The 23,509-nt window shown below is 37.4% G+C and overlaps 2 protein-coding genes across 2 annotated transcripts; both read left to right on the forward strand.

The window, feature by feature from the left end:
• The first annotated feature begins 4 nt into the window (after nt 1–4).
• Nucleotides 5–16,988, forward strand: LOC107601311 (probable ATP-dependent RNA helicase DDX23). Its single transcript, XM_016293466.1, has 7 exons — nt 5–69; nt 13,457–13,569; nt 13,812–13,955; nt 15,240–15,465; nt 15,612–15,757; nt 15,857–16,034; nt 16,938–16,988. The coding sequence occupies exons 3-7, from the start codon at nt 13,915–13,917 to the stop codon at nt 16,986–16,988; spliced, it is 642 nt and encodes a 213-aa protein (XP_016148952.1). The 5' UTR covers nt 5–69; nt 13,457–13,569; nt 13,812–13,914.
• LOC107601339 (probable ATP-dependent RNA helicase DDX23) lies at nt 16,949–23,342 on the forward strand. The gene is given in 9 exon segments (XM_016293495.1): nt 16,949–17,163; nt 17,308–17,453; nt 17,550–17,727; nt 20,801–20,837; nt 20,840–21,042; nt 21,162–21,313; nt 21,414–21,522; nt 21,615–21,789; nt 22,778–23,342. Coding segments are annotated over 9 exon segments (1,377 nt in total). The 5' UTR covers nt 16,949–17,010; the 3' UTR covers nt 23,002–23,342.
• Nucleotides 23,343–23,509: the final 167 nt, after the last annotated feature.

Here is a 23,509-nt window from a genome sequence, read left to right on the forward strand (position 1 = left end):
CCCTAAGATGATGGGCGTCAGAAAATTAGAGAAGAAAAAGACAAAGGAAAAGAGCTGCAGGCCATAAAGGTGAAGAGTCCTTCATTGTCTTCACTTACTCAGTTGGAGAAAAGACTAACCACTTTAGATCAATATCTTGGCTGAGAGTAATCGTTACAAAAAATAAATGAGTATTAAACATTTAATTCATTGCCAAACATAGAGGGTATAGGAAAAAAACATGAACATTTTTAGAGTACACAGAATTTTAACAGTCACAATTACATGAACAGATACAGAATCACATTGATTAGCAGTTAGCAGAATGTGTCAAGCAGAAAAGTTAACCTGTTAACCTACAGTGGAGCACCAGTGATCCATATATATGTACATATATACATTAGGGCTGTCAGTTGATTAAAATCTTTAATCTAATTAATTACATGATGTTTTGATTAATTAATTGCAAAATAAATTTGACTGTGAAAATACCCACAAAAGATTACTTAAAGCTGCAGTCCATGAGTTTTGCCTCTTTGTTGCCATCTCTGTTTGAAAACCTGCAATTGCAACTGGGTGCGGAATTATCTTCTTTGCTTGGGGTTGTGCTCCGGCTCGGCTCCAGCGCGGATGAATCTAATGTTCTGAAGAGTATGTGTGGCAATCAGTCACCGCACCCGTGTGGATATTTACTGTACTTCAGAATCACAGATTCTAGCCTACGTCTTGGAATATGACCCAAATAAGAATTTGCACCATATATTGTCATCTGAACAAGTAAGTAACAAGTCTGCCACATTTGTTCTGACCAACTGAGGAAAAAAAGCATTACCATAAATCTCGCTACCAATGGTGATTAAATCTACAGATCGGTTTGCTCATATCACATCAAACCGTTCAAATTATTATTAATTCAATTCAATTCAAGTTTATTTGTATAGAGCTTTTCACGATACAAATTGTTGCAACTTTACAGCAAATTAAGTTTCTACAATATTTAGTGGTAGCTTATCATTGGTGACTGTCAGTTAATGTACATATGGCAGAAATGTACGGAAAAATCAATTAAAGACGTAATCAAACAGACGATGAACATGTCGAACGCAGCACTAAGATCAAGTAAAACTAGCAATGAGACACAGCCTTGGTCTGACGCAAGAAACAAGTCATTTGTAATTTTAACAAGTGCAGTTTCTGTGCTATGATGGGGCCTGAAACCTGACTGAAATTCTTCAGAGAAATTTTTTTGCAGGAAGAAGCACAATTGAGCAGACACAACTTTTTCAAAAATTTTAGACATAAAAGGAAGATTTGAGATGGGTCTGTAATTCGCCAGTTCACTAGGATCTAGTTGTGGTTTCTTAATAAGAGGCTTAATAACTGCCAGCTTGAATGGTTTTGGGTAGAGATTGACCGATATATCGATTCACCAATATTTTTCCCGATATTTAAGTATTTTACAATAATCGGATATCGGTTTTGTACTATCGGATTCACCGATAAACGCCGCCATCCTGTGGATGTTTTGAGAATTGCGTGCAGGATCACCATTGCAGCACGTCTGAGAGGAAACAAGACGACAACAGCGATGTGCACAGGTACTTGATTTACTGTAGTTAGTAAACTTTATTTAACATAACAGCCATTAATGCACAAATTAGATGTATTACATAAATGCCTGATATGCAGTTTATGCAGCTTGGCTCGAAGAAATAGAGACGAACTCACGGAGTCACGTAAGATAATCCGTCAAGTCCTGTCCCAATAGAGACGTAACTTTGCGTGAATTAAATATGCAACCATGAATGGGCGCATGTTGGAAATAAAAGTGCTGAATTTAATTCGCTCTCTGTTGTCTATGCTCATCATTAGTCTCGTGAAGCCGCTTTCATATAGCTGTTCACTTAGCAGGTTGATGCTCAGGAAATGCTCCAGCACTGCCACCGCATGTAACTTTTAACAAGATTCACTTGTTTAAAACACCCTAAATTGTTTTAACATTTACTATATAACTATTATTTTGCTAATAAACATCTAAATAGATGCAACTCTATGGAAATAATTTATTATCTCCACGAGTGATCGCAGTTTGAGTATAGTTTTGTGTAAATGCATGGATAAACTGCGCTGTCAGCAGGCATTTCATAATCTAGAACGACAAAAACATTATTAGTAATTCTGATATAACATGCCAGTTGAGAAATGCAATAAAATACGATGTTTTGTTTGTTACATTTCAATATTCCAGAGAATATTATTCAGTGAATTAACATTATCCAGTGAATTATTCTTCACTCTTTAGCCTATTAAACAGCTTATAAACCTACAAAAACTTTAGTTTAAAATGAAGTTGATATGACTCCTTTCCTTTATTTTCTCCATTTGAAAACATTAGACCTTCTACATTTATTTTGCTTAATGTTACTATTAGTGTTGCTGTTGATGCTTTAAATAAAATGTTTTTTTTTAATTGTTGTAATATGAAGATTAAATTTAACATGAAAGACTGCTAATTTTCAACACTTTTTTTAAGATGACTGAAAGGGTATATATAATATATATTAGTGCTGTCAATCGATTAAAAAAAAATTACGAATTAATCGCACATTTTTCTAAAATTAATCGCGATTAATCCCACCTAACATTAAAGTTTTTAAATATGCTTTTATATTGCAATTATTTCACATTTAATCTTCAAATTAATGTAGAAACATCATAAAGACGGTATATTTTTAAATATTTGTTTAATGGCATCTTTTTTTTATGACTGAAGGCCAGTATCAATGATACCAATACTGATTTCTCTATAAAAATAGAGTATTTAACAATATTTAACCATTGACTATAGGCATTCAACATTACAGTATATCTGAGAACTATCAATTTTAACATTTATTAGACTTAAAAAAAAAAAAACTTCTAATTTAAGTGAACTTAAAACAATCTTCACATAAACCCATTATAATAAATTTCATATTTACCTGTGCCCTTCAGCAGAAATATACAGAAATTTAAATAATCTATTATCCATGCAAAACGCAAAAAAAATTATATCTTTAAAATATTGCCAAGTAACGTTGCAAACAACAATAAAGAACTTTAACTGTAAGCGACACAATTATACGGAAAACAAAGGTATTGTTTCCTATTTTTTCCTAATGTTTGTTATTGTTCAAAATTGTATATACATTTTTATAAATCTTTTTTTATTATTTACCAGTTAGGTATGTTGACAATAACGTCTTCAACATTGTCTATGACCAGATATGTTTTTAGTGGACTTTCAAAATTTGCTTTGCTTGAGAAAGCATGAAAATATACAGTTATGACGTTTTTTTTTTCTTCATATGATTTAGTCGAGTTAGTTTTGCATCAAACACAGTGTAATTTTCGGCAATCGAGATCTGGCAGCAACAGCGCATTTTTCATCACTTTCATCACTGACGTAGAAGGAAATTACGGTTGTTTTTAAATAAATAATTTTACATGCTTATTCCCAACCATTTTTTAAGCTTTAAGTCACATTTCAAATGACAAGGGATCAACTTATAATCATGTATATAATTAGCCCGTGAACTCATTCTCTCAGATGGCCTGGGTATGTGGCGCATTCACAGCTTATATGGACGGAACGCCACTATATATATTGTGATGAGATAGTGCTTGCTCCCCACTCGTCACCCCTGGCAACGCTAATTAACGCGATCCCAGCTGACGACAATGAGGCAATCACTTAGAGGGAAATATAAACGCCAGCAAGGAAGAGGAAAGGGGAGTAGTATGGACTCTCAGTGGGTGCATGGCTAACCTCTGTGTCTTTTCTTTATCTAGAAAGCGACTGACTGCCTCAAGCGAGGGTGGAGCCTCCACCTATTTGGCTAACTTTCCCCCTCTCTCACTGCTGAGCCAGGAGGAACTGCTCTACTCTCCCCATAATTCTTCACCTGCACGAGACACAGAGACTGAGTTTGATTGCACCTAAAATTTGCACTGCTTGAATAAAGACACCTTTCAGAGTGGCGCTTCACTGCATTTCCTGTCGGTTCTCCTCTTTTCCCGTAGTGGAGTGCGACATTGGTGGAGAATGCGCGCACGAGGAACCCAGCGAGGCAGCCTCTGTTCCCAGTGTGGGGGAGGTAATCCGTCATCTTGCTGAAGTGTCGGTGCGGCAGCAGCAATTAGCAGAACGGCTTGTTGCGGGGCAAAATCAGGTAGCTGAGGAACTGATGCGTCTTCGTGCAGACTACTCCAGAGCCCTCTTGACAGAGGCCAGACCCACAGCCCAACCCACATCACTTCCAAGGATGACTGAGCAAGATGATCCCGAAGCGTTTTTGCATACATTTGAGGTGGTCGCAAGGAGAGGAGGCTGGGAAAAATCTGAATGGGTTCAGAAGTTAGCACCCCTTCTCACTGGGGAACCCCAACGGGTTTATTTCTCCCTTCCAATACCCCACCGGGATGACTATGATTTTCTAAAAAAAGAGATCTTGGCTCAGGTAGGACTCTCACCGTTGTGTGCTGCTCAAAAGGTCCATGACTGGGTGTATGATGCACGGGTACCCATCCGCATGCAAGCAGCTCAACTGACCCGACTGGTGAAGCTTTAGTTGTTGACAGATGATGTCTCGGTGACGGGGGTAATCGAAAAGGTCAGCGAGAAAGAGCTACTTCATTTCTCCGGAGGGGTACCGGGGAGCGGCGAGGGGTGAGTGTGGCCCACAAGTCGGTGAGCCTGGGGAGCCCTGCACGAGCGCCAGGCCAGGATGAGCCCATGCCAACTGACCCAAATCCCCCGGAAACCCAAGCCTGGATGACAGGGTGCATTTTGCACCATGACCTGCAGGTCCAAGCCCCAGGCAAAAAAAAAAAGAAGTGCGGCGGTTCTGCCAAGCCTGTGCAATATGCCAACGTACTGCACCCCAGAAACCTGCCCCTGCCCCCCTAATTCCACTACCGGTAATAGAGGTGTCATTCTCACGCATTGGGATGGACATCGTGGGGCCCCTGCCAAAGTCTGCATGGGGCCACGAATACATTCTGGTCCTGGTGGATTCCGCTTCGACGAGCCACTGCCACAACCATTGCCCAGGAATTGTTTGCCTTTTGCAGCCGGGTAGGGATTCCTTCTGAAATTCTTACAGATCAGGGCACCCCCTTCATTTCCCGGATCATGGCCGACCTGTGTAAGTTGCTGCGAGTTAAACATCTCCGCGCCTCAGTGTACCACCCCCAGATGGATGGCCTGGTTGAACGCTTTAATAAAACCCTCAAGCAAATGTTAAAACGGGTATTGACTGAGGATGGACGTGATTGGGACAGAATGATCCCCTATGTGCTCTTTGGGATACGAGAAGTGCCCCAAGCTTCCACCGGCTTTACCCCATTTGAACGGCTGTTTGAACGTCAACCCCGCGGGTTGCTGGACATTGCCAAGGAGGCCTGGGAACAACAACCCTCCCCACATCGTACTGTGGTTGAGCATGTCAAAGAGATGAAAGAAAGAATTGAATGGGTAATGCCTCTGGTTAGAGAGCACCTATTTGAATGCCAACGCATCCAGCAGCGACTCTTCGATCGGCCAGCGCAGCCCTGGGAGTTCCTCCCTGGCGACCAAGTCTTGGTCTTAGTACCCAATGTCGCCTGTAAATTCCTTGCCTCTTGGCAGGGCCCATACACCGTCGTTGAAAGAGTCGGACCTTTAAATTACATGCTTCGCCAACCTGGGAGACGAAAAGGTGAACAAATACAGTGGGGAAAAAAAGTATTTAGTCAGCCACCAATTGTGCAAGTTCTCCCACTTAAAAAGATGAGAGAGGCCTGTAATTTTCATCATAGGTATACCTCAATATTAACCTCTTAAAGCGGTGGGTTCCGGAACGGCCGGCGGTGACCTTGATGGCAGACAAAGATGACCCAGTGGTAGACCTGAATCCACAGCTCGGCCCACACCAAAAGAAAGAACTGGAAGTTCTGGTCCGAAGCTTCCGTGATGTATTTTCCAATTGTCCTGGGCGCACTCACACCCTGTCCCATGACATCCAGACCTCCCCCCGGCATTACAGTCCGGCAGCGGCCCTATAAAATCCCAGAATCTCGTCGGCAAGCCATTGAAGAGGAGGTGAACAAAATGCTTCATTTGGGAGTCATCTAACCTTCCTCCAGCCCATGGTCTAGCCCGATTGTGCTAGTCCCTAAGCCTGATGGCACCTTCCGCTTCTGCAACGACTTTCGTAAGCTAAATGAAGTGTCAAAGTTTGACAGCTACCCCATGCCTCGAGTAGACAAGCTCATTGAACATCTGGGTAGGGCCCGGTATATATCCACACTGGACTTAACAAAAGGTTACTGGCAAGTACCCCTCTCCCCTTTGGCAAAAGAGAAAACCGCCTTCAGTACCTTTCGGCCTGCACGGGGCACCAGCCACTTTCCAAAGGCTGATGGATCGAGTGCTCCGACCACATCAGGCCTATGCAGCTGCTTACCTGGATGATGTGGTCGTCCACTCTGAAAGCTGGGAGGATCATTTACTTCACCTGAGGGGAGTGCTTACTGCCCTCCGTCAGGCTGGACTAACGGCTAACCCTCAGAAATGCCATCTGGGACTTTCAGAGGCACGGTACCTGGGTTATCGAATCGACCACTCGTCACCCCTGGCAACGCTAATTATGGAGGACACCTGGCGATCCCAGCTGACAACAATGAGGCAATCACTTAGAGGAAATATAAACGCCAGCAAGGAAGAGGAAAGGGGAGTAGTATGGACTCTCAGTGGGTGCATGGCTAACCTCTGTGTCTTTTCTTTATCTAGAAAGCGACTGACTGACTTTATCTAGAAAGCGAGGGTGGAGCCTCCACCTATTTGGCTAACTTCCCCCCTCTCGCTCTCTCTGCTGAGCCAGGAGGAACTGCTCTACTCTCCCCATAATTCTTCACCTGCACGAGACACAGAGACTGAGTTTGATTGCACCTAAAATTTGCACTGCTTGAATAAAGACACCTTTCAGGGTGGTGCTTCACTGCATTTCGTGTTGGTTCTCCTCTTTTCCCGTAGTGGAGTGCGACTATATATATATATATATATATATATATTAGGGCTGTGAATCTTTGGGTAGACAGTGAATCGATTCGATTCACGATTCATAGGTTTTCGATTCAAGAATGATTTTTGCAAATTAAGAACGATTCGATTCACAATTCAATCGATTACTGACTCAATTCTACATTCTTTAAGTGCATGCACAGGATTATTTAAATGCTTCCCCTAAATCTTTAAATGCTTAGTCAGGGGGCAAATTACACAGCAGCCTTTATGGTTACAGAACCATAGGTTAATCGAGAGAGAGAAAAAAAACACTTTTGTGCCGTGTTAGATGCTAGTTTAATGATGCTAATGCTATGGCATGACATGGCATATGTAGAAATTTATGTAAGCCAAGATTTTAGAAAAGAGCTTTAAAAGTATTATGTATAGGTTAACATTTTGTCACGCCAGGGGCGTAGCCATCATTTCAGAAGTGACAGAAATGTCAAATACAATAATTTTATGTATGTATTTTTTATTTTTTTTTTGCAAGGAATTCTTTTCTTATCTCTTACTTTGAATTTGCTATAAGAAATCAAATACACTTCCGGACAATAATCAATCATTTGTAATCTATAATGTTTTCCTCATGGCAATTTTATGATCGTTTTATATGCTTCAAACAATTATTTCTAAAATGTTCTGCACAGAATAAGGTAGAAAATATACTTTATAGTTTCTGTACTGTAATAAATGTCAATTAGCACTGTATCATTCATAAATTGTATTTATTTATTGTGTTTGTTGTCTTAACGTTTCAGTTCATTCTGCTTTGTATTCATCTTAGCTGCAGATATAGCCTGGCACGTCTTAATTCTATGAGCGCGAGATCACTTCTCTTTCAGTGCGAAAACGTTTTTATCATTTTCATAAAATAAAATGCTATAGTATTTAACTTTTCCTCTCCATCGGCGAATGATGATTCTGAAAGAAAACGCACCTGATGTCTGTTTGCTATAGCATCTGACTATCAGATAAACCTCGCGCTCTTATTTCAAGGTTGTTGTTAATGCTGTGGTTAGTTTAACAGTTTCCTTCGTACATTCGGTTTAACAACATTGTTAAAACACATTTCTCATTCAATGGAACTGTGCGTATGCTTTAGACTCTTACATTTTTGCTCCGTCCTTGCAATAAATGCGCAGCCTTCGACTGCTCAGATAATGTCGTCGGTATGACCGAGAGCCATTGAATAACTAAAGAAAAGTAAAACTACTTCACTTCAGCATTACTGGCCGAGTACTGTCAGTGAGACGAACTGAGCGCAAGCGCAATCCTGTGACAGTCACAGGCGGTAAATAGTGCAGCGCGTGAAGGAGAGATGCGAGGCACGAACAAGGTCTCCATTAATTCCTGCTTGTAGTAATTTAATATGTATATATATTTTGAAAGCATTGAATCGCTATAGAAATCGCGATTCACTCGATTCTTAGCGTTTTAAATCGATTACTGTCCGAAACCGGCGATTCACGATTCAAAAATCCATGTTTCAAGATCGATGCATTGCATCGTCAGGGTTTGTAATCGATGCATCGAGAAAACGAGTGAATTGTGGTTAGTTTAACAGTTTCCTTCGTACATTCGGTTTAACAACATTGTTAAAACACATTTCTCATTCAATGGAACTGTGCGTATGCTTTAGACTCTTACATTTTTGCTCCGTCCTTGCAATAAATGCGCAGCCTTCGACTGCTCAGATAATGTCGTCGGTATGACCGAGAGCCATTGAATAACTAAAGAAAAGTAAAACTACTTCACTTCAGCATTACTGGCCGAGTACTGTCAGTGAGACGAACTGAGCGCAAGCGCAATCCTGTGACAGTCACAGGCGGTAAATAGTGCAGCGCGTGAAGGAGAGATGCGAGGCACGAACAAGGTCTCCATTAATTCCTGCTTGTAGTAATTTAATATGTATATATATTTTGAAAGCATTGAATCGCTATAGAAATCGCGATTCACTCGATTCTTAGCGTTTTAAATCGATTACTGTCCGAAACCGGCGATTCACGATTCAAAAATCCATGTTTCAAGATCGATGCATTGCATCGTCAGGGTTTGTAATCGATGCATCGAGAAAACGAGTGAATCGTTACACCCCTAATACATATATAAATATATATATATTAGTGCTATCAAACGATTAATCGCGATTAATCGCATCCAAAATAAAAGTTTTTGTTTATATAATATATGTGTCTGTACTGTGTATATTTATGTATATATAAATACACATGCATGTATATATTTAAGAACTGCTGGGCAACGTTAAATCATGTTTTGATTTAAAGGTCAGAAACTATAACTACATGAAAAAACTAACAAACAAAAAAAACACGACACTTGAATAAATAATTTTATATATACTGATTTATTCATTAATGTGTAATGTTATATTTTTTAAATAAATTATGAGCTCTAAAAGATTTTCACAATTTTTACAACTCTTTTGCTTTAGACCATCTACAAATGTTAAATCTTAAAATAAAATGTTAAGGTTACCACTGCATCTTTCTGAAAAAATAAAATAAAAAATACAGCGATTGAATATAGTTTATTTATTTTCAAATCTTCATTGTACTGTCATAAAATAACTTTGTTATTTTTTATTTAATTCTAACAAATAATTTCTTGTTAAAAACTAACCACAACGGCAACACTGCTTTAACAAAAAAGCAAAACAGCAAGACTTATTTGACATAAAAACAAACATTTGAAAAATGCTGTCTAATCGCTCTCGCGGTACTTTGATGTCACACAGAGAACGGTTTGTGCAGTGCTGCTTCAAGTCCAACACCTATATGGGATTACAATTCTGCTGCAAAAGTGCGTTTTGTACACGCGCAAACTCTGTTTTGTGGAGAAAATGTTTGTCTCGCAATGAAGAAAGTATTTAGAGCGTACAAAAATCAATTTTGCATGTGACAGTCACAGGCGGTAAATAGTGCAGCGCGTGAAGGAGAGATGCGAGGCACGAACAAGGTCTCCATTAATTCCTGCTTGTAGTAATTTAATATGTATATATATTTTGAAAGCATTGAATCGCTATAGAAATCGCGATTCACTCGATTCTTAGCGTTTTAAATCGATTACTGTCCGAAACCGGCGATTCACGATTCAAAAATCCATGTTTCAAGATCGATGCATTGCATCGTCAGGGTTTGTAATCGATGCATCGAGAAAACGAGTGAATCGTTACACCCCTAATACATATATAAATATATATATATTAGTGCTATCAAACGATTAATCGCGATTAATCGCATCCAAAATAAAAGTTTTTGTTTATATAATATATGTGTCTGTACTGTGTATATTTATGTATATATAAATACACATGCATGTATATATTTAAGAACTGCTGGGCAACGTTAAATCATGTTTTGATTTAAAGGTCAGAAACTATAACTACATGAAAAAACTAACAAACAAAAAAAACACGACACTTGAATAAATAATTTTATATATACTGATTTATTCATTAATGTGTAATGTTATATTTTTTAAATAAATTATGAGCTCTAAAAGATTTTCACAATTTTTACAACTCTTTTGCTTTAGACCATCTACAAATGTTAAATCTTAAAATAAAATGTTAAGGTTACCACTGCATCTTTCTGAAAAAATAAAATAAAAAATACAGCGATTGAATATAGTTTATTTATTTTCAAATCTTCATTGTACTGTCATAAAATAACTTTGTTATTTTTTATTTAATTCTAACAAATAATTTCTTGTTAAAAACTAACCACAACGGCAACACTGCTTTAACAAAAAAGCAAAACAGCAAGACTTATTTGACATAAAAACAAACATTTGAAAAATGCTGTCTAATCGCTCTCGCGGTACTTTGATGTCACACAGAGAACGGTTTGTGCAGTGCTGCTTCAAGTCCAACACCTATATGGGATTACAATTCTGCTGCAAAAGTGCGTTTTGTACACGCGCAAACTCAGTTTTGTGGAGAAAATGTTTGTCTCGCAATGAAGAAAGTATTTAGAGCGTACAAAAATCAATTTTGCATTTAAAATAAGTTTTTGGATGTGTGTAGACCTTCTCTTTTGCGCGTGCAACGTTTCACTAGCTTGCTCACCTGATGCCAGCCCTCAGTGCTGCTAAATGCCAACAGCTCACGTGCTCAATACAACCCAGCAAATGTGCCATAATTCCAGCCAATCAGAGACCGAGGCTGCTAAATTCTGATTGGCTGCCTTGACAGCCAATCACAACATTTCTTGCATTACCTCGACAGCAGAAGAGGAAAAATACAGTGCATGCATAATTATTATGCAAGTTGATATTCTGATCATATTTTTTTCCAAGCACATTTTACCAATTCCAAACGACATCAATCTTAATAACTACTATTAATCTTGTATTTAATCATTTATAATTGATATATAATTATTCATGAAGGCTGAAGTGAAAAATGTCTTATATTCAGGTGTGCATAATTATTAAGCAGATTTTCTTTTACAGATAAAATGAGGCAAAAAAGAGATTTAACTCAGACTGAAAGTAACAAATTATTAAATGCCCATGAGAAATATTCAAAACAAATACAATACTAGAAATTGCAAAGTGAATGCATATAAGTGGGAAAACTTGAAAAATCGGCAGTGTATCAAATACTTATTTGCCCCACTGTATATAGGTTTAATAGACAGATAAGCTGAGAGTGACTCTTGAAGGACCAGCACCACATCCTCTTGTACCACTGTTTGAAGAATTTATCTTCCAGAATCTGGCAGTAAGTTTTGGGAGTTCATTTTTAGTCCATCTCGAGATTTTATCTGTAGAAGATAACCTGCTTAATAATTATGCACACCTGAATATAAGGCGTTTTTCACTTCCAGCCTTCATGAACAATAATATATAGATTATAAGTGATTAAATACAAGATTAATAGTAGTTATAATTATTGGTAAAATGTGCTTGGAAAAAAATATGATCAGAATATCAACTTGCATAATAATTATGCATGCACTGTATTTTTCCTCTTCTGCTGTCGAGGTAATGCAAGAAATGTTGTGATTGGTTGTCAAGGCAGCCAATCAGAATTTAGCAGCCTCGGTCTCTGATTGGCTGGAATTATGGCACATTGTAACGCTGGGCTGTGTTGAGCACGGAAGCTGTTGGCATTTAGAAAGCACTGAGGGCGGGCATCAGGTGAGCAAGCTAGTGAAACGTTGCACGCACAAAAGTCTACACAAATCCAAAAACTTATTTTAAATGAAAAATAGATTTTAGTGCGCTCAAAATACTTTCTTCTTTGCAAGACAAACATTTTCTTCACGTACACAATTTAGCAAAATCAGACAATATTGTGTCTAATATATATACCACAATATTAACTTCTTAATATAGAATTGTTGCAAATAAATATGACATTTGCAACTGGTCAGTGCTCAAAAAATGCTGGGAAATCACTTCATGTAGCCCTACAAGAGTGATTACTGATAAACTGTCTGAAAAAAAGTCATGTTTTAGAGAAGAAAAAAAATCACCCACTGACTTTCAAAGCTGCTAACGACTTTCTACTTCAAGGACCTTGATAGAAATGTAGTGGAGTGAAACGTACAATATTTGTCTTTCAAATGTAGTGAAGTTAGAGTCATAAGTTCCCAGAAAAAATAATACTCAAGTAAAGTACAGATACTCAAAAAGTGTACTTAAGTACAATACTCAAGTAAATGTACTTAGTTACTGTCCGCCTCTGCTAATCAGCATCTTGATATGCCACACCTGTGAGGTGGATGGATTATCTCGGCAAAGGAGAAGTGCTCACTAACAGAAATTTAGACAGATTTGTGAACAATATTTGAGAGAAATAGGCCTTTTGTGTACATAGAAAAAGTCTTAGATCTTTGAGTTCAGCTCATGAAAAATGGGGGAAAAAACAAAAGTGTTGCGTTTATAATTTTGTTCAGTGTATATTTACAAGTTCTAAGTCTTTATTTAATCTTTATTATAGAGTAAAATGTGAAAATACTAGACTGCACAGAATTTTAACAATTGCACTTTAAGTTTGTTGTAGGATTTGTTTTGAAACCATTTTTACTCAGAAATTGCTAGTAAATTTAACAAATAATTAAAAAGAAACAGCTAGTAACACTTTGAATTAAAAGTGATGTTTTCAAGTAGAAAGACTGAAATAGTATTTTCTTGTAAAATGTAGTTGTTTGGCAATAAGCTGAATGTGGCATGTACAAAAAGCATTAAACATAAGTAAACTGTTACTAAATATCCCTTTGGGAATAAGCTCAGCAAATCGTGGCTCCGTATAAGAATAATCATCTTTCCATAAATTTTTTTCTGTTGTGAAATGAAGTGCATTAGGTGGTTATGTGTCTTTTTGACGAACAGTGAACCAATACTTATTTATTTTCTCTTCAGGAGCGTTATCTTGGTGGTATGAAGAAACGGCGGCGTACACGCCATCTGAATGACAGGAAGTTTGTCTTTGAGTGGGATGCGTCTGAAGACACATCAACCGACTACAATCCAATGTGAGCATCTCATGAGATGCCAGAAATAACTGCACTGCTTTGCTATTTGCACATAAAAGTCCAGATTATTTTGTGTATTTTACTGCATTGCATTTGATCTTGACTGCCTTAGGTCACTCTTTTTAAGTCTGCAAATGTTTAGCCAGTTGGATTGTACATACTTCTATAGTATATATGACACAGAAGCTAAAGCATTACTTGACCGTACAAGAACACAGGTTTGACTTTGTTTATGTGTTTAGTTATAAAGAAAAGCATCAGGTTTAGCTGTACCGTCGAGGCTTCATCGCCGGCATCGACCTCAAGCAGCAGAAGAGAGATCAGTCCCGGTTCTACGGAGACCTGATGGAGAAGAGACGGACCCTTGAAGAGAAGGAGCAAGAGGAGTAAGTCCCACACGTTACATTTCATATTGTATGCACACTACCATTCAAAAATTTGGGGTCAGTAAGATTTTTTTTTTTCTATTGAAAATTTCTGTTCAGCAAGGATGCATTAAATTGGTCAAAAATGACAGTAAAAACATTTATAATGCTACCAAGGTTTTCTATTTCAAATAAATGCTGTTATTATACACACAAATACACACACAGAGAGAGAGAGGTCGGAGATCGCTGATTGTGCTGCGCAGACACAGAAGCTTGTTGTCAGCGCTGCCCCGTGACTTTTATTAATTAAATAGCCTAGATACTAGATCACTACATTATATTCTTCAGCATCGAGGAGTTCGAAGCTTCATTGTTTGTAGAGAGATGCGCAGGTAACTCACACACAACTGTCATCTCTCTCTCTCTCTCTCTCTCTCTCTCTCCTCGCTTTCTTTCTTTCAATCGATAGATAATTCAAATAAATGCAATAATTAATTCAAATAAATGTGATCTTACTGCACTATTTCATCTCTATGTCTGATTTTAACGAGCCATAGCATTTTTTATCCTTCTGGTCAAATATTGCGCTGCGAACATCGTTATCAGATTTTTAAAGCAACTGTTTTCAACATTGATGATAATAAGGAACGTTTCTTGTGCACCAAATCAGTATATTAGGATGATTTCTGATGGAACATGTGACGCTAAAGACTGGAGTAACAATGCTGAAAATTCAGATTTTCATTGCAGAAGTAAATTGCATTTTTAAATATATTACAATAGAAAGTTTTTTTAATTGTAATACTCTTACTGTTTTAACTACAGGCTTGGTGAGTATAAGAGACTTCTTTAAAAAAAAAAAAATAATAATTACAGACTGCAATTTTTTGTATGTACGACCAATTATATTTTATGTTTTTTTTATTGTGGTTACTGGAAAGGAAAGTTGGTGATCTCCCCCCTCAGTATTTACTAAAAAAATCCCTAAAATAAAAAAACGAATTGTTTATTACCCACTGACAGGCATAATTAGCATAATCACATTTCATAAGAGACTTCTTTAAAAAAAAAAAAAGAATAATTACAGACTGCAATTTTTTGTATGTACGACCAATTATATTTTATGTTTTTTTTATTGTGGTTACTGGAAAGGAAAGTTGGTGATCTCCCCCCTCAGTATTTACTAAAAAAATCCCTAAAATAAAAAAACAAATTGTTTATTACCCACTGACAGGCATAATTAGCATAATCACATTTTCACAGTTTAAATGTATATGCTATTAAATTTTCTGTATTTCACAGACTGAGGCTGAAGAAGGTCCGAAAGAAGGAGGCCAAGCAGCGCTGGGACGACCGGCACTGGTCTCAGAAGAAGATGGATGAGATGACAGACAGAGACTGGAGAATCTTCAGAGAGGATTACAGCATCACGACCAAAGGAGGAAAGATCCCCAACCCCATCCGCAACTGGAAGGAGTATTCACTGCCGCCGCACATTCTGGAGGTCATCGAAAAGTGTGGATATAAGGTTAGTGTGTTTTTTTTTTGGCCTGCTTCTAAATTGACATAAGGTTTAGATTGTTCTGCAAGTGTTTAAAAATGCTTGTTGCATATGGCATTCATGTAAATGTTTTGAATACATTCAAAATGTTTTATTCTATACATTTTCGTCAGGATCCCACACCTATCCAGAGGCAGGCCATTCCTATTGGCCTACAGAACCGTGACATCATTGGTGTGGCCGAGACTGGTAGTGGTAAAACCGCCGCCTTCCTCATTCCTTTATTGGTCTGGATCACCACTCTGCCTAAGATTGACAGGTGAGAGCTCACTTTTCTCTGTCACACTCTTATATGCCAACACCTGTTCTGCAGAATCAGATCAAATGTGGGAAACTCTGCATGTGTTTATGACTGTAGGATCGAGGACTCGGATCAGGGACCGTATGCCGTCATTCTGGCCCCCACTCGTGAGCTGGCACAGCAGATAGAGGAGGAGACGATTAAATTCGGCAAACCGCTGGGGATCCGGACGGTGGCTGTGATCGGTGGAATATCCAGAGAGGATCAAGGCTTCAAACTCAGGATGGGTTGTGAGGTGAGAGCGTAATCCCTTTCATATTATTTCTAAATTGTTATTGATTATTCATAATGATAATTATTTTTTTATGTTGGTGGCAGGTTTATTATAGTTAACTAAAATTAAAACCACAAAGAAAAAATGTTACTTGGAGTTAGGGCGGGGAGATGAATCGATAACGATAATTATCGTGCGGTATAAATTTTCTCGATAAACGATAACAAGAGTTCGATAAATGTTCAATTTAATGTTTATGCGGCAAAGGCAGAATTTGAAGCGTGCCACTCGGAGCGTTTATCAGCTCGGGTCAAAGTTCAAACAGCGGCACGAGCTCACTAGAGCAGATGCGTTCACTCGCTGATGAGTCTCTGTCAAACAGCACTGTTAGATCCAGTGTGAAGCACTCGAATTCAGCGAGGAGCACAAATAACTCTGTTTACAGCCAGATGATACAGCGCTGACAAACACTGTGCACAACGATACAGTCTGAAGACTTTTAATCTGCAAATCGCCATCGTTTACCATTGATTTAGTAGCACTAACTGTAACTGCATGGTATTGAGGTGCTATATTTGTGGTTTTAACTGTGATTATCATGATCTAAATGTATGCTACTATAGAAGACCATAATAATATATAATAATATAATAATTACATTTCATGAGTATAAGAGACTTCTTTAAAAAAAAAAAAATAATAATTACAGACTGCAATTTTTTGTATGTACGACCAATTATATTTTATGTTTTTTTTATTGTGGTTACTGGAAAGGAAAGTTGGTGATCTCCCCCCTCAGTATTTACTAAAAAAATCCCTAAAATAAAAAAACGAATTGTTTATTACCCACTGACAGGCATAATTAGCATAATCACATTTTCACAGTTTAAATGTATATGCTATTAAATTTTCTGTATTTCACAGACTGAGGCTGAAGAAGGTCCGAAAGAAGGAGGCCAAGCAGCGCTGGGATGACCGGCACTGGTCTCAGAAGAAGATGGATGAGATGACAGACAGAGACTGGAGAATCTTCAGAGAGGACTACAGCATCACGACCAAAGGAGGAAAGATCCCCAACCCCATCCGCAACTGGAAGGAGTATTCACTGCCGCCGCACATTCTGGAGGTCATCGAAAAGTGTGGCTATAAGGTCAGTTTGTATTTGTTTGGTGTGCTTCTCAATTGCTATGATTAGACAGGTTTAGATTGTTCAGCATGCGTTTAAAACGGCATCCATGTAAATGCTTTGAATATATCAAAAATGTTTATTCTATACATTTTTATTCTTTGTCAGGATCCCACACCTATCCAGAGGCAGGCCATTCCTATTGGTTTACAGAACCGTGACATCATTGGTGTGGCCGAGACTGGTAGTGGTAAAACCGCCGCCTTCCTCATTCCTTTATTGGTCTGGATCACCACTCTGCCTAAGATTGACAGGTGAGCGCTCACTTTTCTCTGTCACTTTTATATGCCAACACCTGTTGTGTGGAATCAGATCAAATGTGGAAACTCTGTATGTGTCTGTGACTATAGGATCGAGGACTCCGATCAGGGACCGTATGCCGTCATTCTGGCCCCCACATGTGAGCTGGCACAGCAGATAGAGGAGGAGACGATTAAATTCGGCAAACCGCTGGGGATCCGGACAGTGGCTGTGATCGGTGGAATATCCAGAGAGGATCAAGGGTTCAAACTCAGGATGGGTTGTGAGGTGAGAGCGTAATCCCTTTCATATTATTTCTAAATTGTTATTGATTATTCATAATGATAATTATTTTTTTATGTTGGTGGCAGGTTTATTATAGTTAACTAAAATTAAAACCACAAAGAAAAAATGTTACTTGGAGTTAGGGCGGGGAGATGAATCGATAACGATAATTATCGTGCGGTATAAATTTTCTCGATAAACGATAACAAGAGTTCGATAAATGTTCAATTTAATGTTTATGCGGCAAAGGCAGAATTTGAAGCGTGCCACTCGGAGCGTTTATCAGCTCGGGTCAAAGTTCAAACAGCGGCACGAGCTCACTAGAGCAGATGCGTTCACTCGCTGATGAGTCTCTGTCAAACAGCACTGTTAGATCCAGTGTGAAGCACTCGAATTCAGCGAGGAGCACAAATAACTCTGTTTACAGCCAGATGATACAGCGCTGACAAACACTGTGCACAACGATACAGTCTGAAGACTTTTAATCTGCAAATCGCCATCGTTTACCATTGATTTAGTAGCACTAACTGTAACTGCATGGTATTGAGGTGCTATATTTGTGGTTTTAACTGTGATTATCATGATCTAAATGTATGCTACTATAGAAGACCATAATAATATATAATAATATAATAATTACATTTCACCATATAAAAATGAGATACAGATATTACCGAGTTAAAGATATTACTGATTTTGATAATGAACATAAATCTACATCTGCATCCTAACTCAAGCTACTATCAAATGCGTATTTCTAAGAGACTACATTTTTTATATTATTAATATAATCAGGCAACACAAACCTGTTTCTTGATTTGAAACAATATTACTCATTAGAACGTGCGGAACTAAGAAATAATTTTTTTCTATTAAGATATTTACTTTAAGGAAAAATGACTGAAAGTGTAAAGAAAAGTGTTTGTCATGTTCTGACCATAAAGAGGTCATCGAAAAGTGTGGCTATAAGGTCAGTTTGTATTTGTTTGGTGTGCTTCTCAATTGCTATGATTAGACAGGTTTAGATTGTTCAGCATGCGTTTAAAACGGCATCCATGTAAATGCTTTGAATATATCAAAAATGTTTATTCTATACATTTTTATTCTTTGTCAGGATCCCACACCTATCCAGAGGCAGGCCATTCCTATTGGCAAAGTATAGTTGAAAACCACAATTAACCGTCTGGTTTTTCAACTTTCACATTGGAGCAAAAATCTGCCTTTAAACTTGAAAGAAATAAAAATGTGACATTTATCGTGATAATTATCGATATCGACTGATATGAAAAAAATTATCGTGATCATTTTTTGCCCATATCACCCAGCCCTACTGGAATAAAACAAAACACATTTCAGCTAGTTGCCAAAGCAACATTTGTCATTTACATTTAGTTTAACTTGATGTGCTAAAATAACTAAAACTAAAACTGAAATTAATTATACAAATTAATAATAAAAAATAGACATTAAAATTTTTTTATAAAAATGACAAAAATACTAAAACTAAACATAAAATGAAAAATATAAACAAACTAATTTATATTGTTATATGTGTGTGTGTGTGTGTGTGTGTATATGTATATGTATATATATATATATATGGAATTTATTTAGTTATGTAGTCTTAGTTATTATTTAATCATAACAACCCAACTGCAGTTTGATTGATATTAATTGGAATGCAGGAAACAAAAAACATGATTTTTGAACATTTTTAAAAACAGATTTATCCTCTTAACAGATTTACTCTTCTTATATTATATTTTATATATATATATATATATATATATATATATATATATATATATATATATATATATATATATATATATATATATATATATATATACACAAATAACTCTGTTTACAGCCAGATGATACAGCGCTGACAAACACTGTGCACAACGATACAGTCTGAAGACTTTTAATCTACAAATCGCCATCGTTTACCATTGATTTAGTAGCACTAACTGTAACTGCATGGTATTGAGGTGCTATATTTGTGGTTTTAACTGTGATTATCATGATCTAAATGTATGCTACTATAGAAGACCATAATAATATATAATAATATAATAATTACATTTCACCATATAAAAATGAGATACAGATATTACCGAGTTAAAGATATTACTGATTTTGATAATGAACATAAATCTACATCTGCATCCTAACTCAAGCTACTATCAAATGCGTATTTCTAAGAGACTACATTTTTTATATTATTAATATAATCAGGCAACACAAACCTGTTTCTTGATTTGAAACAATATTACTCATAATCATGCAAAATGTTATTACAATATAAAAGAATAGTTTCTATTTTAAAATCCTGTGATGCAAAGCTGAATTACCATCAGCCATTACTCCAGTATACTGATTTGTTATTAGAATGATCAATGTTGGCAACAGTTGTGCTGCCAAATATTTTGTTGGAAACTGCAGTTCTTTTTTTCAGGATTCTTTGATGAATAAAAAGTTAAAAAGAACAACATTTATTCAAAATATAAATCTTTGCTGTCACTTCTTACCAATTTAACACATCCTTGCTGAATAAAAGTTTTAATTTCATTAAAAAAAAGAAAGAATAAAAATGTACTGACCCCAAACCTTTTAACTGTAGTTTATATTGTTAGAAAATATTTATATTTTAAATAAATCTTTAACTTTTTATTCATCAAAGAATCCTGAAAAAAAGTATCACAGGTTTCAAAAAAATATTAAGCAGCACAACAGTTTCAATACTGTTAATAAATCAGCATATTATACTGATTTCTGAAGGATCATGTGACACTGAAGACTGGAATAATGATGCTGAAAATTCAGCTTTGCATCACAGGAATAAATTAGATTTTAATGTATATTAAAATATAAAAACGTTATTTTAAATCATAATAATATTTCACAATATTACATTTTTTCCTGTATCTTTGATCAAAGAAATGCAGCATTGATGAGCAATGTATATATCGGCATCGGCTATCGGTCAAAATGTATATATATATATATTCATTCATTCATAATGGAAGACCTCATTATAGTTGTAGATCTGATGTGTTTTGCTCCTCATTCTCAGATTGTCATAGCCACACCTGGTCGTTTGATCGACGTGTTGGAAACCGATACCTCGTCCTGAGCAGATGCACATATGTGGTACTGGATGAAGCCGACAGAATGATTGACATGGGCTTTGAACCCGACGTCCAGAAGATTCTGGAGTACATACCTGTGACCAATCAAAAGCCAGACACAGATGATGCGGAGGACCCCGAAAAAATGATGCAGAACTTTGAGTCAGGCAAACACAAATACAGACAGGTAACCGATATCATGAGTTACCATGGTTTAATAGGAAATAACTGACTGTGCAAAATGAATTATGAAGTTTCTTGTGTTTGTTTTTTCCTCCTACAATGTCCTTTCTCATGTCTTTTCAGACGGTCATGTTTACTGCCACCATGCCTCCTGCAGTGGAGCGTTTGGCCAGAAGCTACCTCCGTCGGCCTGCGGTGGTGTACATCGGCTCTGCAGGCAAACCTCACGAGAGGGTGGAGCAGAAGGTCATCCTCATGTCCGAGGGTGAAAAGAGGTCTGAGTGCACATTAACTCTAACCAGTCACCAGTCAAGTGGAAGTTGTTGTCAGAAGTGTACTTCCCTTTTCTCACAAAGGTTCTTGTGTAGTAAACAGGAAGAAGCTGCTGGATGTTTTGGCAAGTGGCTTCGAGCCGCCCATCATCATCTTCGTTAACCAGAAGAAGGGTTGTGATGTGCTGGCTAAGTCTTTGGAGAAGATTGGAGTGCGTACACCGTGTTTATTAATGTCTGTGATGCTTTCTAGAAATATATCTCCGTCAGAAACTCTCAATCTTTGTTTGCTTCTGTCCTGCAGTACAATGCTTGTACACTCCATGGCGGTAAAGGTCAGGAACAGAGAGAGTTTGCTCTGTCCAACCTAAAGGCGGGAGCTAAGGACATCCTGGTGGCCACAGACGTTGCAGGCAGAGGTATCGACATCCAGGACGTCTCCATGGTCCTCAACTATGACATGGCCAAGAACATTGAAGGTGAGTCCATCATCATCTTTAGCCCTATTCGGACGGTAATTGTTTCTCATGTGGACGTCTCTAAAAATAAATTTACATTGCACCTCAGTGATAAAACTCCTGGATTCAGATGGTGATTTATTCACAGTGGAGAAGCCAGTTCTGTGATCCTAGCCTCCTACGAACCCATGAACGTGCTACTAACGTGGCTAGTCACATGATTTTCTGCTGTAATTAAAATTAATTTTATATACCATTTTTTTCTTATTGTGTAAAATGTATTAAAAATGACTTTTTATTAGTCCAAGTATATTTTAGAATATATATTTATTATTTGATCATTTAAATCCAAAACAAAAAAAAGGAAAATAGATGCCACTATAGTTGTATATAATTATACGCGATATAGTTATCTATATAACTATAGAATATACATTTTAATACTGCATTGCATACCTGCTGCTGCCATTATAAACACCCATGTTGAATGTTTACGTGCTTTTCTTCTCTTTCTGCTCCCACTCGCTGTGGTGGAGCAGTTATAAAATATTGTTCTTGTAAATACTTTCCAGCATTTCAGAAATAAACATGCATGCAAATTACAGCGAAGTACAACAGTTACCGTATGGTGTTCGGGAGTGGTCAAAGAGGGTTTCAACACTGAATTTTTCTCATAAACTCAGATGCGGATTCGGACGGCAATTGAATTATCACACAACCCTAGTGTTTATCACAAAACATTAGTTTATTCGGACCGGGGTTTTTACGCGGACGGTGAAAGAAAAACACACATTCTGTATTCGGACGGCAATAAAATCACAGACGACCCCCTGTAAATGGTGAAAATAACTTTCGTACCCACTAGCTAGTAGCTAGATTACCGTCTGAATAGGGCTTTTGTCACTTTTTATCCTTTGCCCTTTAGAACTGTCAAATGGTTATATCAGGAGACTTCCTGTTTCACATTCCTATTTGGAGGATTAATATTCAACTGTGTTTCGTTTCTCAGACTATATCCATCGTATTGGCCGAACGGGTCGTGCTGGAAAGAGTGGTATGGCGATGACTTTCCTGACCAAAGAAGACTCTTCTGTTTTCTACGACCTGAAGCAGGCCATCTTAGAAAGTCCCGTGTCCAACTGCCCGCTCCCACTCGCCAATCACCCAGACGCCCAGCACAAGCCCGGCACCATCCTTACCAAGAAGAGGAGAGAGGAGACCATCTTTGCTTGAGCCAAGTGAGTGTGAGTGTGAGTGTGCTGTGTATTACCACCAGATTATTTGCAACCAAGTTTATAAGAGACCACCAGTAAACCAGGGGATCCGTTTTCTGGCAGATAAACCAATGACAAGTGTAGAAATCTGTAAGAAAGCTGTAGCAGAGAGAAGTCATCCCTTGATGCACAGTTAGTCAAACATGACATTGTAGAACGGCACACATCTTTTCTTTTTTACACATTATATGTAATTGTGTTTTAAATCATGTAAAAATACCAAATGATTAATGCATCTGTAGATACTCCATTTCAGTCAAAGGATGAGTAAAACAATTCACTCTGTGCATAAATAATAAAGTCCTTTAGACCGAGTAATTTGTCGTTTGAAATTCATTTAATTATATTTATATGAGTGGTTGATAGCAGATTGATGTGTAAAAATCTTTAACGATAATCTGTTCTGCAGTTACATAAATTACACAGCCAAATTATAACAAGACATTTTAAATGGATTTCACAAGCCA

Source organism: Sinocyclocheilus grahami, unplaced genomic scaffold (genome assembly GCF_001515645.1).
Source record: "Sinocyclocheilus grahami isolate Dianchi unplaced genomic scaffold, SAMN03320097.WGS_v1.1 scaffold303.1, whole genome shotgun sequence".
Classification (NCBI taxonomy): domain Eukaryota; kingdom Metazoa; phylum Chordata; class Actinopteri; order Cypriniformes; family Cyprinidae; genus Sinocyclocheilus; species Sinocyclocheilus grahami.

What these genes read in the sequence shown, in the direction of transcription:
- LOC107601311 (XM_016293466.1), top strand. Translation starts at nt 13,915, where the DNA reads ATGGAGAAGAGACGGACCCTTGAAGAGAAGGAGCAAGAGGA. An exon ending in ACTCTGCCTAAGATTGACAG is followed by an intron (nt 15,758 to 15,856) that starts GTGAGAGCTCAC and finishes TTATGACTGTAG; the next exon opens with GATCGAGGACTCGGATCAGG. An exon ending in AACTCAGGATGGGTTGTGAG is followed by an intron (nt 16,035 to 16,937) that starts GTGAGAGCGTAA and finishes TGTATTTCACAG; the next exon opens with ACTGAGGCTGAAGAAGGTCC.